Genomic DNA, 15,917 nt, shown 5'->3' with positions numbered 1-15,917 from the left:
GCTTGGATAACTCCTACCATTCTTTTTTTTTGGTTTAACTATATATGGCTCATACATAAACTATGTCCCCTTGGTTACAATATCTTATACTACCTAATTTTGTTTCTTCATAACACTTAAGTCCATATGAATTTTAAATTTACTTATGTATTTAATATCTGTGCCCTATATTAGACTAAGTGCTTCAAACAGTAGGGATTATAATAGTTTTGTCTGCATTGCATACCACAATACATAATACGGTGCCTGGCACAGAGTTAAGTACTCAAAAAATACTTGCTGAATGAAAGAAGAATAGACCTGTCTAAAGTCTCAGAGCAAATTAGTGCAATGCCAAGATTCAAAATCAAGTCTTCTCTTTCAGATCTTTAAATTACTTCATTTTTTAAATTATTCCATACTTCCTATATAAGATACGTTATTTCTAAGTGTTTTTGATACACTTTAATAAATGCTCTACTATATACAATTTAACTCTACCTAATATTCTGCATATTTGTTAATGCTTATCCTAAGTACTAGCATTTCTGTATTAACAAAAGATTTTTCTATTTGAAAATAAATATTTGAAAGAAAATACTTATTGTGGCTTTCACAAAACCACATTTACCAAATAACAGATTTTAAAAATGGTATGTCAGAACAATTTTATCTTAATTTTTACTTAGGTAAAATAATTTTAAGGGGGAAAATTGTGATTAATGTGACTTTAATTTCAAATATTAAATATTAACTTCAAGAATCACTAAGTCTGACTGACTCAACTTTCTAGCTGTGTGAATTTGGGCAAGTCATTGAATCTTAGTCTGCTGAGGCCATGCCTTATCAGCTACAGCTTAACTCCTTTTAATTTCTTTACAGCTTAAGCATTTATAATTCTCTAACACAATAAAAATTAATTCAACACAAATTTATTGAGTGTCAACTCTGTGCCAGTCATTGTTTTAGGTGCTGAGAACGCAGCTTACATTTCAGCAGAAGAGAGATATTAAACAAGTGAATATACAAACAAGATAATCTCATGCTTTGGGCTTTTAAAGTTGGGGACAGGAGAGAGGAGATGTTTACTTTAGTCAGTCACAAAAGGTCTCTCAGAGGTATCTTTTGGAGTAAGATATGAATGTCAAGACACCAGTCAAGAGAAGATTTGGGAAAAGCCACTCAAGGTTAAGCAGTGTTTTTCAAACTGCAAGCCCTGATCTATTTTGTGGAACATGAAATCAATTAAGTGGGCTGGGGGATAACTGAAAAAGTATTAGAATGCATCACAAGAAATGAGACTTTTGTCTTAATTATACATATATATGCTATATAATATGTGTGTGTGTGTGTGTGTGTGTGTACATACATGCCTACATATGTATGCATGCATGCCCACCCGGGGAACAGTGTTAAGTGTATTTCTTACTATATAGTGAGATCAAAAAAGTTTACGAGCCACTGAGGTAGAGGGATCAGCTAGTTTGAAGGCCTTAGGGACAGTAAAGAGCTTTGTAAGTCATAGGGACAAAGAAGGCCAGCATGGCTGAAGTGAGGACTGGGGAGGAGGTATAAAATGAGGTAGGAAATGTATATAATTTTCCCACATATAACCTCCAGCCAGCATCTTAATCTGGACTGCCACCTCTATTCTCATCATGGGTCCTCGTTAAGAAACATGGCAGAATAAGATCCTTGCTTTTATGTCACTTTGTAAACTGTCACTAAGAGAAGTTAGCAATTACACTAATGTGACTGTGAAATTAATCTCTAAGAATGTATTTTATAGTGAGAATGTATTACTTGAGTAATTAAAAAGTGAAAAAACCAAGTTCATAAACCCTGGGGGAGCCGTCTGTTTCCTTTCAGATCCTCACTATAATGAAAAACTTTAAAGCTTAGTAGTATCTAATTCTGAAAATCTCTTGGCTATAAATACAAAAGGAAAGAGTATGAAGAGACCCCTGAAGTCACATGCAGACAAAAAAAAAAAAAAAAAAAAGAGACCGGGACTGTAGATGTGGCTCTTTCACTAACCAGCTAAGTGTCCTCACAACTTATTTAAACCTCTTTTGGGCCCTCAGATTCCTTAAGTGTGAAAAAGAAAGTAAAGCAGGTGTTCAGTAAGGTCATTTCATACCTTCATAATTTTATGATTCTAAGTTATTCTAGGTCATTTACTATTTTTAAAGGTTGCAAAAATTAACCTGGCCATTATTATTTTTAAAAATTTTTTTAAAGAGGAAGTTAAATGATATACGATGAAGCTCATGTCCTTAGCTTTACAGTAGATGTCACGGTGTTTGGAGAACTGGAAGAAAATGTCAGTTATCTCTGAAAGTTTATGTTGTACTTAGGTTGATCTGCACTTTGGAACCGTGTGGCCTTTCCATATCACCAGATCGGTATACTGATAAATAACAAACTTCCTGAAAAGAACGTTTAAACCTCAAATCCTGTGTAGCTAAAGCTTGACAACAACCCTCCGGACAAGGTAAATGGAAAGTGAGTTGGCCACACAACTCACCTACAAGTTCTCCAATCATGAAAAGCAAGTAAAGAACGGCAGCAATGGTCAACCTGGTTTTCACCTTTCTCTGCTTCAGTAACTCTCGCTGTCTGCTGCAGTTGTCACAGGGGTCCACCTTCAGACTCAGCTGACTGTTGGTCAAAGGGAAGTCCTGGTCCAGTAAGGAATCATCGTCGGCCTGGAGGGCCGGGTGCGCCCCGTTAACAGGCCTTTCTGGGATTTCAGAACCATCATCGGCCACCACAACTCGAAGTTTGTTAAACCGAGAAAGCCCCTCGTCCCCCACCTCGTCCGAGAAGTCAAAGGCGCTGGTGTCATTTAAAAACAGCGGCGCATCATCCTTCCGTAGCAGAGATTTGAGACGCTTCCACGCGCCGGATCCGGCCATGGCAGAGGCTGAGCGGCCGCGGCGCGGAATGGCTCGGTGCAGGCGGCCGGCCGGCGGCTCCTACTTCACCGGAGAGCCAGTTCCCGATGGCACTGCCGCGCGTCCCTCCCCATCCTGTGGAACACGAAACACGCTATAAATTAAAGGCGCCCCAATACTGCCCACAAGTTCCGAAGCCCGGGGCGGCAAGGGGCGCCAGGCCGGCCCGGAGGCTCCGGGGCTCCGCGAGGGGGCGGCGCATCTACCTGGGGCGCTGCCGCGGGGCCGCCGCTCATCTCCCCGCCCCCGGCCGGCCGGCCGGCTCGGCGGGGCCGACTCGCGCAGCTCGGCCCGGGGCCGGGCGGGGAGCGGGGCCGTCCTCGCGCCTGCCGCGCCCGCAACTCCAGGCCGGCTTCCCGAGTCTGACAGGTTCGGGGCCGGCCGCCGGGGGCCGCCGCCTCTCCCCTCCCTGCGCGAGGCCGCGCGCGTGCGCCGCAGCGGCCGCAGGCGAGGAGCGCGAAGGAGGGGTCCGCACGAGCCCACGCAGGCCCGCGGCGCAGGGCTGCGGCGCCCGCAAAGGGGCGGGGCAGGGGCTCGTGCCGCATCCAGTCCTCCGCCTCCCGCCCGTTGCCCCAGTCTCGGCTGCGGAGCCCCGCGCGCCCGGCTCTGCCCGAGGGGCACTCACAGGGAAGCCCCAGTCTCTGGTGCCGCACTGTCGCCTCCCCAGGCGGAGAGGCGCTAGCGGATGGAGCCGGGGCCTGCGGTCCAAGTGGGTAGATTCGAAAGGTCCCGCCCGCCTGGGGCTGGGCGTTGCTGCGGGAGGTCGCTCCACCCTAGAGGGCCTCAGGAATCTCGGGGCAGGATCTCGGTTGCGGATCCTGGGCAGAAAACGAATTTGTGCTTTCTTGCTAAGTGAGCAACTATGCAGCTTTCTTTCTTCGAGTTGCTGCTTCTCTGGCAAGTTGACAAAATTTGCTGCACGGGTGAGAGGGCAAGCAAAGCTTATGGTCAGCAGTTCTATGGCCTGCTTTATATTTACTATTGCTTTTCAGCAAGTATGTGTTATCCTGTGTGTTCGCTTAGTGTCCCTTCTCCCTCCATATAACATAGACTAAACCCAAGCAGAAAATCTAGTAGGGGTGTTCGTTTTGGCCTTTGGTTCTGTTAACAACCACAAATTTAAAAGAAGTTCTGAGAAGCAGTTTCTGATTTAGATTTAAGTTTTGGGGCGTCTGGGTGTGGCTCAGTCAGTTAAGCGTCTGACTTCAGCTCAGCTCATGATCTCCCGGATGATCTCGTGGTTCCTGGGTTCCAGCCCTGCTTAGGGCTCTGTGCTGACAGCTGAGCCTGGAGCCTGCTTCAGGTTCTGTGACTCCCTCTGTCTCTGCCCATCCCCTGCTCACACTCATGCTCTCTTTCTCTCTCTCTCTCTCTCTCTCTCTCTCTCTCAAAAATAAATATCTAAAAAAATTTTTTTTTTAAAGATTTAACTTTTAATAGTAACATGGAGGGGTGCCTGGGCGGCTCAGTGGGTTAAGCCTGACTTCAGCTCACGTCATGAGCTTGGTTGGAGTTTCAGACCGTGTTGGACTGTGTGCTGACAGCTCTGAGCCTGGAGCTGCTTTGGATTCTGTGTCTCCCTCTCTCTGCCCCTCCTGCTCATGCTCTGTCCCTCTGTCTCACTCTCTCTCTCTCTCTCAAATAAATAAACTTTAAAAAATAATAGCAGAATAGAATGGCAATAGGCCTCCCCACTCCTCTTCTCCCTTGAAAGTCTAAGAGATTCTTAATCCAGAGCCCTTGAATGGGTTTTAGGGGCTTCTGGAAGCCTTAAATTCATGTGCAAAATATTGTGGCTTATATGGGTTTTCTTGAGTCAAGTCCCCTAGCTTTCATCATGTTCTAAATGGGTTTAAGACTCAAGTAAGATTTAAAACAGCAACACTGTCAGGAGAACTCATAGATCAACCCCCTAGCTTCCACTCAGAGTTGACTTGTAGTGCAAACTCCTCTATTTATCCTGTGTTAATGGATGTCATATTTGGATAGTAGTCTACATGGATTGCCAAATTTCAAGTTACAAAATCTGCAATAAAAGTCACATGGAACATCATTTTCCTCTGAAGACTTAGAACGCACTTTCGAATCTTGCATGCCTTTGATGCAAGAGCACCAACTGCCTTTGAACTCCCCAGCAATCCTTTCACTTTTGAATGCCCACCATATCCCCACAGAGCTGCAGCCATGGGAGTCAGGTTAGGAAACCTGGATCAGAGATCCCATGGTTCCCAAGACCCGGGAGGGAAGTCTTGCCTAGGAAATTATTCAATAATCAGGGCCCTCAGTTCATTATCAGCTGAAGGGAGAGTGCTTAGTGAGTAGAGCTTTCCTAACCCCAAATACCTTAATCCATCCAATTTCGGAGTAGGTTAGTGGTTTTTCATTTGTTATACTGCTTGAAATTCTGCTAATGAGAAAGATAAATGAACAAAGCAACTATGTCAGGAGTGTGATTGCTCTCTCTTTAGTATGAGTTCTTCAAATAGGATTCCATCCAATGAAAGGGGATAGATGTTTTCAAGGAAAGTTGAGGCAGGAGCATGGATTGTTTTGGGTACTTACGGTAAGCTTTGTTGGGAAGGGGTGCAGTTCTGCGTCCCCATTTATTTTTACTATTTTGTATCGCTGGGTATCTGGACAGAGTGATGGGTGGATAACAAAAACCATATAGTGATTTTAATGTATGTTCACAAATTCAGATACTTGTCCCATCCAGAGGTAGAGCTTAATCTCCCTCCCAGTGAATGTGAGCTGCTCTTATTGAATAGCATAATGGCTTACCAGGAATAGAATGTGACATAAGTGACAGTAGATGACTTAAAAGACTAGGTCATTAGAGGCACTGTAGTTGCCTGCTTGTTCTCTCTTGGATCACTTGCACTGGGAGAAGCCAGAGTTACCATGTCACGAGGAACTCAAGCAGCCCCAAGGAAAGGCCCATGTGATGAGATTGGAGACCTCCTGCCAGCAGCGATGTGAATGAGCCGGATTGGAAGCAGGTCCTCCACCCTAGTTAAACCTTCAGATGTTTGTAGCCCAGGAGATGTTGACTGAAACCCCATGAGAGATCCTGAGCAGAAGCTCCCATCTAAGCCACTCCCAGATGACCCACAGAGACTGAGATAATAATGTTCATTGTTTTAGTATGGTAAGTTTGGGGATAATTCGTTACACAGCAATAGATAATGAATATACTCAATCTCAACTTTGCTCTGTACCAGGAAAGACACTTTTCTTATTCTTTTATCACGCGCGCCCTTGTTCCTAGGCCTGTCCTTGGGCTAGTGGCATGATTTCTATCACTGAACTTTAAAATGGGCTAAATAAATAGACTTCTGTGAATAGTCTTGGAATTTGCAACCTTATTTCTATGTATTCAGAATTTATAACAACAGACAAATGAACTTTTGAAAAATAATCCATTTATAATCTGGGTACTGCCTGCAATTCAGCTAGCTATTGCTCACCATGCCATTCTTTTATAAGAGACTTAATACTTCTTTCCAGTTGAAGAACTTTTTTGCATGGGCAAATAGAAAAAGTTGCCAACCATTTATCCTATTTCTTACCCAGGTAACTCCTAACACACAAACTGTTTAGGTAATACCAGAAGTCTGACATTTGCAAGACACACACTCCAGCAGTCAACGAGAATAGCCCCCAAATATCCTTTGTCAAAACCTGTTTTGTGGCCCAGATATCTCTTGGGACAAATGACAATGCTGAAAATAATACCACAGCTAACATTTACTTGGGGCTTGTTTATGCACCAAGCACCTCTGCAGGGGACCTGATTTCCATTAGAGGGGAAGTTAAGAATTCAAAGCATGGGTCTTAAAGTCTGACCGTATTTGTATCCTGGTTTTACCATTTAGTTATATCGTCTCTGGAAAACTAACCAATCTGTGCTTCAATTTTCTTACATATAAAATGGGGATGATAAGAGTACCCACTTCACAAGGCTGTGGTGAGGATTCAATGAGATGATGCATGTAAAGCATGCAAAACATAGCATATGTAGTTTCTAGCACATAGTAAGTGCTCAATCGATGACAGCTCATATTTTTTTAAGTAGATGAAGACGTGGAGTCTCAGGGAAGTGAAGTAAATTGACTGGAGTTATGCAGCTAAAAAACAGAGCAGGAGTTCAATTCCAGATCAGTTTGGTTTCAGAGCTCAAGCTCTCAAACACTAGCCTGCACTGTCCTCTCAGTTTCACACACAAATGGAATGATGTGCAGAAAAGCACCTAGACTCCTTCAGGTGTGCTGGGAGAAATCCCTGTTCCATATATCAAAGACTTGCCAGCACCTTGAGACTTCAACATCACCCTGTGAAATCCTTCTTGGAAAGGAAAGGAAAAAAGTGGAAAAGTGTTTAAAAATCGAGGTATGGGGAAAGGTGCCACTTACTTGACAGGCTCACATGTTGCATATTCCCAACCTGAGAATTCCTTTCTCCATTGGAATAGATGATTGTAGAACATTTCCAAAGGATGCATTTGGAATGTGACTCCTTATCTTTTTCAGGAGGGGTTGAAAGCTATCAGATACAAATGGACAAGGGCTAGTGATGTGATACACAACTATGGAGAGTATAATAATTTCTTCTTTCTATGGAGTGCTATGCTAACAGAGTGGCTGGAGAGTCAGTTAAACCCCTCCTCCAGGGGAAGAGAAGGATGCAAAGTAGGTAAGAGAATTGCCCAAGGACAGGCAAGTTGCCTTCTTGGACAGTGAGTAGATAAAGGAGAGGGTCTCTGGGCCACACCCATGTATCTGTCAGGAAAACCAACCTGTGAGCTAAAACACTCAATCAAGTTCATTGTTTTCATACCTTTGTTTTGTCTTTCCTTACTTTTTAAAGGAAATGTACCTGTGAATTTCTCTAACCATATCTGGCTAAAATTAGAGGGAATAGGAGCTGGGATGGGTTTAAGACATAAGCACACCCGCCCTGGAGTCTGGAGGTAACAGCTTGAAGGTGAGGGTGGAACGCTGATTTTGGACATGCTTTAGGAATCCATCACAGACAAGAGAAGTTCCTTCAGCCTCTAATTTTGCCATCCTTTCACAGTGATCCCCAGCACCATACTGTTGCTGAACTCATTTTCTTGGCTGTAAAAGTGGAAAATAGTATTTGTCCTACCTCTGTCACAGGAACACTGTAAGAATCCAATGAAATTTTGCATGTGAAAACATTCCCTTACTTACTTTACTAGAGAGAGCTATTAAAAACCATACCATCTGGGGCACCTGGGTGCCTCAGTCAGTTAAGCATCTGCTCTGGATTTTGGCTCAGGTCATGATCTTGTGGTTCATGGGATCGAGCCCTCCATTGGGTTCGACACTCACAGCGTCAAACCTGCTTGGGATTTTCTTCCTCTCTCTCTCTCTCTGCCTCTCCCTAGTTCGTGCTCTCTCTCAAAATAAATAAACATTAAAAAAAGAAAAAAAGAAAAAAGAAAGAAAGAAAAAAAATATTTTAATCATAGTTCATTCATAACTTTAAATTCCCCTCTAAAAAACATTTGTATTTCTTGAAACTGATGTTTAATTTCTAAGAAATTCTTAGTGGTGAGATTAATCTGTCTCATACTGATTGGAGATGATTAAAACACTAATACTCAGTTTATACTTATAGTAGACTTATTTCAGAGAACATTATAACATTTATGAATTAAACCAAGACAGAGAAGCAAATGCGGACAAAGTGACTCTTGTGACCTCTTAGAACTGGTGGCTTTAAACAATGAAGGCCATTGTATAAAAACTCCCTCCCAGGGTTATTGTGAGGATTAATTAGATTAAAATCTGCAAAGTGCTTTGAGTTTTTCCCAGAATTCCTTTACAAATAAAGATGGCATTAATTATTTTTTTATATGGATCTTCCCAGAATCAAATGTAACAAATTCACCTGTTGTTTAACTTGTACTCCCTGAAGCAAAAAACCCAAGACCAAGCCAACCTAAATGACCTCTAATGGTTTTAAAATGACTATAGATAGGAGCATGCTTGAATGAGCAGAAGTTAGTACCCTAATCACAAAGATCTTGGTGTATGTTTTACATGACCGGGTAATGCCTCATAATCACTATGCCATATGGTAATTAGGTATAAATTACTGTAATTATTACAGCTGTTTTATACTGATCAACCAAGTTTTACTCTCCTCTTTGTTATTTATATTTTAGTAACTCACATTCTACTCACTTACAAATAGGCTTTAATGCAGTCTTCCCATTAGTAGGCCTTCCTCACCTCAAAATACTACAAAGGATGAGAATGAGAGTTTTTCCTGATACTAGATACTGTCTAATCCATTGTATGCACAGAAACAAATAGACACAGACGAAAGACAGGTGTCTTAACAACCAACTCTCCAGCAGCTGAGGTTCCTTGGGAACCCTTCTCAGTTTCCCAGTCTCTGATCTTAATCCTGTTCCCAGTGACCCACCCAGCCCGCGCTGTGAGCTTCCCTCCTACACCCCAAGAAGGAGCTACTCTGAATATTCTGAGTGTGGGTGTGGGGCAACCCATTTGGGTGGAGGCCTGTGATGTGGGTGGTGAAAGAATTCACCCTGGGCAGAACAAAGGAGATAGAAGTTTATTAAATACACCGCAAGGGAGCTACAGGCAGGACAGCAAAGGAGAGACTGTTTGGTAGGGGGCTGTGGGTGGGGGGGGTGGGGTGTAGTTAAGGGGGGAAGGTGGGGAGGTATGAGAATGTGTGGAATTTTGGTACCTTTTTTTGGTACCTGTGCCCCATTGTAAGTAGCTCAGTTGTCAACTAGGTCTTAAGGCTATTTTGAGGCGGGTCACCTAATGGGCCTATTTGCATTTAGCCTGGTGGTCACTGTGGGCCCTTTTACCTTACTGAGGTTTCCATTGCTCAGGCATGTTGCCTAAAAGCTGCCTCTACAGTGGGCTTAAGGTAGCAGAAACTCTGGAGCAGGTCCAGGTGAAGTCTGGGGAACAGTAGGGTAAGAAGCCCATTGTAAATGAGGAACCGGTCTGGCAGGCAACCAGCTGTCCTGATTTACTCGGGATGGAGGGTATTTCCAAGACCTGAGACCACAGTTTACTGGGATGAGTTTACCTTGTAGCAAGAATAGATTCTGTAACCGTGATATTGCTGGGCAGGGAGAGTATCTTACCTGGGCAAGACACCTTGTTCCTGTTGGGTCCTGCAGCACACTGGGCTGGGTGTTCTCAGGGAATTCTCAGGATGTGACTCCTGTTACAGTGAAATGGAAGAGGTCAAAGGTGTCTGAGAGGGAGGCCAACCACCTCAGATAGGACCCCCAAGGTACCATGACCCTGTTAGAGCCGCGGAGATCCCAAGTCAGTTCTGTAACTTTGCAGGTGTGGAACTCTGCCTGAGGGTGAGGCTGGGGAAGTCAGTGTACGCCAGACTGCCCCAAGAGACTGAGTAAATTACTGTGTGGTTGATTGCTTAATTATCCTGGGGTTCAACTCTCTTACTGCCCTGGATGCCCTCTTCACAGGACCAGTGAATATGAGAAACCAAGTTACCTTACAGCTAGAACAAAGGTGGCTGGGGGGTTTCAGTGACATCATTTACAGGCCTCATGGCCTCTCCTGGCCTTTTGTGTTCCTTTTTCCCTGCTGGGGTGTTCTTCTTCCTTCTCAGTGTCTGGCTAACTGCCATTCAGCTTTCAAACCCAATGGATTCTGCCCAATTTTCCTCCTTCTTTCCCTCTTTCCTCCTCTCCTTCCCTTCTTTCTTCCCTCCCTTTTGTTTTTAAACTTAAAAAAGTTTATTTTTGAGAGAGAGTGCACATACACACACATGTGCATGAGTGGGGGAGGGGCAGAGAGAGAGGGGCACAGAGGACCTGAAGCAGGCAGCACTGACAGCAGAGAGCCGGATGTGGGGCTCAAACTGGCAGATGGCAAGATCATGACCTGAGCCAAAGTTGGACACTTAACCAACTGAGCCACTCAGGTGCCCTTCCTTCCCTTTCCTCTTTCCTTCTTCTCTTTCTTTCTTCCCTTCCACAAATGTTATTTGAGTATTTATCATATGCCAGTCACTAAAGTAGACACTGGAGCTATAGAATTGGATAAGACAAAGTCTAGATGATAACCCACCCCTGATTAGTCCTGTGTATACAGCATAAATTCTAATTCTTTATTACTAATTCCCCCCCCCCCCAGATTCCATGCAGACTGTTGATATCTATATATAACTTTCGAGCGAAAGTGAAAATAATATAGCCTTTCTTCTTGGTTCAATTTTAGTTTAGTCTTTCTGAAATCATTCCCCAGGCCCCCATCTGGTAAAGTCTTCAGATAACCACCTCCATCCATGGCGTGCTGATTTTTATCACTTAGTATTACTGTTACTGCCTTTAGTTCTCCCAGTTGTGCTTAGTTCTGAGTTGTGACCTCGCAGCTCAGAGCCCTGTCTTCATTTTATAAATAGTCGGGATATTTTTATCCCAAAGTGCATTACTTTGCACTTGTTCCCACTAAAGCTCACTTGTCAGTTGTCTGACCACAGAGTCAGATTTATAGGCTCTTCTGACTAGCCCAAGGATTGGCAAACTTTTTCTATAAAGGGCCAGATAATAAATAATTTCCGGTTTGCAGCAATACCTTGGTGCTGGTCGAATTTGCTCATTTCTGCCCTTGTGAAAGCAGCCGTAGGTGATAATAAGCAAATGAGTATGGCTATGTTCCCATAAAACACTGGACACTGAAATGTGAATTTCGTATACTTTTCACCTGCCACAAAATATTAGTCTTCTTTTGATTTTGTTCAACCATTTAAAAATGGAGAAGCCATTCTTAGCTCAAGGGATGCACAAAAATAGGTGTAGGCTGGATTTGGCTTGTGGGCTGTAGTTTGCTGGCCATGATCTAGACTCATCACTAGTTAGAAGTGTTGTTCGAGATTTCACTGCTCATTCCCTCCTCCTGATCACTTATACACATAAGTGATATACATTGTAATTGCAGTTGCCTTATATGGCATGGTTTTTTTCAGCACTCCTTTACCTACTCAATTCTAGATAAAGTCTAGAGCCACTCTCCCCCATGGCATCCATCCCACCCCAAGTCTAGACAAGTCCATTTGTTACATATGCTCATGTCTCACTTTGTAAATTTATCTTCATTAGTGGCATTATTTGACTAGTGGCTGCTTCTCACTCCCTTGTTAGGCTTTATGCTCCATGAGACTGGGGGCTGTCTATCTTTGCTCATATCTCCTGCACCTGACCCTGTGCCTGGCACGCAGTAGGTGCTCAATAAAGCATTTGTTGAACAGAGGAACCAGATCCACAGCAGACCTCAGCTTATTGGCTGGGCATTGTTGTCTCTAATAGCTCCCTCCCCTTACTAGCAGAGAGACCTTGAATTTTAAGATCTCTTTGAGCTTCAGTTTCCTTCTCTGCCAAATGGAGACAATAGTTACTATCAGTGGGTTGTGGTGACTTAAATGAGAAGATGTAACTGGCACATGGCTTGCTCCAGTCACTGTTAGATTAATGTTAGGCTCCTTCCCCACTTCCTCTCATTGCTGTCAACTCTATGGTTGTCTGATGTCCAACTACCACTTGCTCAGATATCCCAAGTGCATAGGACTCCACCTGCCTGAAGAGAACTGCACTGTTTCCTTTGAGAAACCCAGAATTAGAAATATGATGAGTACACCCTTCATATATCTGCTGCCTTTCTAAGACCTGTCACTTGGGCCCTCTAGTTCCCTCCCCTGGCTGGAATCAACAGGCTGCACCCATTGTTTTTGCTTCCTTATGTTTGCTTATGTTTGCTTAGTTCCTTATGGCCTCACAAAACATTCCAATCTTATGTGACTTTTATTTCAGCCTCTCCTTTGGAAATCTGTCAAAGGTTTTTTAAGGTGTTAAGGTAGAAAATATAAAGCATTTCCCTTTTACCTACACACTATTTACTTCCTCAAAAATTAAGTAAATTAATTTTTCTTTTTACAGATACCATTTGACCATCTTTGTCTAAAGTTAACTTTAAGTGTTTACCATGCCTATTTCACAAATAAACCATAACTTCCTAGGTTCTCTCCAGAGATTTCTTAATGATAATAATTATCATGTCATAAAAATTACAAGATTTTGAGCCCAAAATGTGTTAAGCACTGTGCTAGGAACTTTAATTAAATACATCATTTAATTTAATCCTTATAACAGCCTTGCATAGTGGATACTATTATCCCCATTTTATACATGGGATAAATGAAATTTTTTTTGAGAGAGAGTGTGTGTGTGTATGAGAGCAGAGTAGGGGGAGGGGCAGGAACACAAGAGAGAGAGAGACAGAGAGAGAGAGAGAGAGAGAGAGAGAGACTCTCAAGCAGACTGTATGCCCAGCACAGAGCCCCATGCGGGGCTCTGTCCCATGACCCTGAGATCATGACCCGAGCCAGATTCAACAGCCGGATACTTAACCTACTGAACTACGCAGGCACCCAAGGATAAATGAAGTCTTTTAAATAATTTATTGAAAGCCACATTATTAGAAGATGGTGGACTCAAGGTTTGCATTCAGGTTTCCCCCAGCCCAGTGCCCATCATCTTTCCATCCTGACATTTTCTTCCCTTCTTATGCTTGGTAGCTGGTGGTGCTGGGAAGGGCACGTGTATCACATTTTCACTCTTGTAACCTCCCGAGTGAACAGCCAGCTATGATGACTAGTTGCCCATTTTGGCTAATGGATCCTCAGTGTCATAGCAAAGTTCCATCAGAACTCATGTGGGTTTTAAAGTATTACCCTTTCGCTTAAAACCACTCATCATCCATCCATCCAACCAATATGTCTATTTTTTTAAGTTTGTTTGTTTGTTTGTTTTTGAGAGAGAGAGAGCAAGCAGGAGGGGCAGAGAGAGAGGGAGACAGAATCTCAAGCAGGCTCCCCACCATTGGCACAGAGTCGGATGTGGGGCTTGAACTAGACACTTAACCTACTGAGCCACCCAGGTGCCCCTAACCAATATTTCTCAACAGGCTATCTCACTCCGTTTGGGCTGCTATAACAAAATACCACAGGCTGGGTGTCATAGAAACAGCAGAAATCTACTTCTCACAGTTCTGGAGGCTTAGAAGTCCTAGATCAAGGGGCACCTGGGTGGCTCAGTCAGTTGACCATCTGACTCCTGGTTTCAGCTCAGGTCATGACCTCACAGTTCGTGGGTTCAAGCCCCATGTCAGGCTCTATGCTGACAGTGCAGAGCCTGCTTGGGATTCTCTCTCTCTGCCCCTCCCCTGCTTGCTCTCTCTCTCTCTCTCTCTCTCAAAATAAATAAATAAACAAACAAAAAAAAGTCCAAGATGAAGGCACTAGCAGGGTCATCTTCTGGTGAGGACCCTCTTCCCGATTCATAGCCATTGCTTTTTCACTGTGTCCTCACAGAGTAGGAAGGGTAGGGAGGTCTGTGGGACCTCCTTTGTAAGAACATGAATCCCATTCATGAGGGCTCCATCCTTGTGTCGTAATCACCTCCCAAAGTCTCCATCATCTTCTAACATCATCACTTCGGCATTAGGATTCCAACTGGTGACTTTTGGGGGACACACACATTCAGATCATAGCAGAGATTGTATACCAGACACTGTGCTATGTGTTGAATGTGTCTTAGGCCAAAGAAATGTGTCTTTAGTGCTTAAAATTAGTTTAAAATGAAGACATTGGGGGTGGGGGGTGCACCTGGGTGGCTCAGTCGTTCAAGCTTCTGAGTCTTGATTTCGGCTCAAGTCATTATCTCACAGTTTGTGAAGTTGAGCCCTGTGTCAGGCTCTGCACTGACAGCGTGGGGCTGCTTGGAATTCTCTTCCCTCTCTCTGCCCCTCCCCCACTTACACACATGTGCGCACTTTTTCTCTCTCTCTCTCAAATAAAATTAAAGAAAGAAAGAAAGAAATAATAAAATTAAGGCACTGGGTAGTTAATAAAAGAGGCATCTGGAGAGGAGGGAAGATGGAGAGAAAGGATGGGAAAGAGAAGAACTGCCTATGAAATCACTGCCTTGGGGACCCATGGGTCAGGAGGAGGTCAGTGGGTATGGCGAGGAAGGCAAGGGAAGATTAATGAGATTCTCACACACCAGGATAGAAGTGATAAGGTGGAACCAGCAGAATTTCGCTCTGGCATGACATACTGCCTCTGTTAGTGTGGTTTATGGTTTTCGGGTCCCTTTCCAACAGCCAGTACTTTCCTAGCTCTCTGACGTTCTTGTTTTCTCTTTCCCAAGCCAGCATAGATGATACCTTTGCATTGGTGTTCTCTGTCTGGGTAGAATCCCCATTTATCTTGATGGCCTACCAGAATTGCTGCAGTGACAGCCTGTTTCACTGTGTAGAAGGTGCTTACTTCATTTCTGCTTTAGTTTTTTTTGTTTGTTTGTTTGTTTGTTTTGTTTTTTTTTTTTCATTTCTGCTTTAGTTTTGTGTGTGTGTGTGTGTGTGTGTGTGTGTGTGTATGCACAGTGTGTGCGTGTGTACGCACATGAGAAGTGAGAGTGCCTGTATTGTTGTAGTTCAGACCACGCTCACACAAAGGGATCCTGGTGACCAGAAGAGTCCTTACAGGCACATCCACCTCAGTGCGTTCGCTGTGCATCAGAGTCAGAAACTTGATTTTGTCGACACCCTGAGAATATATTCATCTCCTATTAACTAGCTCACAGAAAGTAATAAATACAAAGCAGAATATTGAGGGTGTGTAGGAAAGTGTACATATGTTTTAGAGATCCATACTGAAATGAGTAGGGATGAAGTGACTTGGGTCTATCTATCTGCTTTAAAATATTTTAGTTTTGGGGCACCTGGGTGGCTCAGTCAGTTAAGTGTCTGACTTCCATTCAGGTCATGGTCTCACAGTTTGTGGGTTCAAGCCCTGCATCAGGCTCTGTACTGACAGCTCAGAGCCTGCAGCCTGCTTCAGATTCTGTATCTCCCTCTCTCTCTGCCCCTCCCCTGCTCA

At 43.7% G+C, this 15,917-nt stretch overlaps 2 protein-coding genes across 6 annotated transcripts in view; one reads left to right on the top strand and one right to left on the bottom strand.

Annotated features, from left to right (window-relative positions):
* Positions 1–2,897, bottom strand: part of SLC30A4 (solute carrier family 30 member 4) — a 29,521-nt gene extending 26,624 nt beyond the window's left edge. For all 4 annotated transcript variants that reach the window (XM_060618652.2, XM_060618653.2, XM_078448579.1 and 1 more), the window contains exon 1: positions 2,507–2,897. In XM_060618652.2, coding sequence (XP_060474635.1) covers positions 2,507–2,897 — 391 coding nt within the window. The remainder of the gene's footprint in view (positions 1–2,506) is intronic.
* Positions 1–15,917, top strand: part of BLOC1S6 (biogenesis of lysosomal organelles complex 1 subunit 6) — a 130,539-nt gene that overhangs the window by 46,891 nt on the left and 67,731 nt on the right. The window lies entirely within an intron of this gene.

The sequence above is a fragment of the Panthera onca genome, chromosome B3 (genome assembly GCF_046562875.1).
Source record: "Panthera onca isolate mPanOnc1 chromosome B3, mPanOnc1 haplotype 2, whole genome shotgun sequence".
In the NCBI taxonomy this organism is placed as follows: Eukaryota; Metazoa; Chordata; class Mammalia; order Carnivora; family Felidae; genus Panthera; species Panthera onca.
The sequence above is the reverse complement of the archived record's forward strand: the minus strand, read 5'-3'. Positions and strand labels throughout refer to the sequence as shown.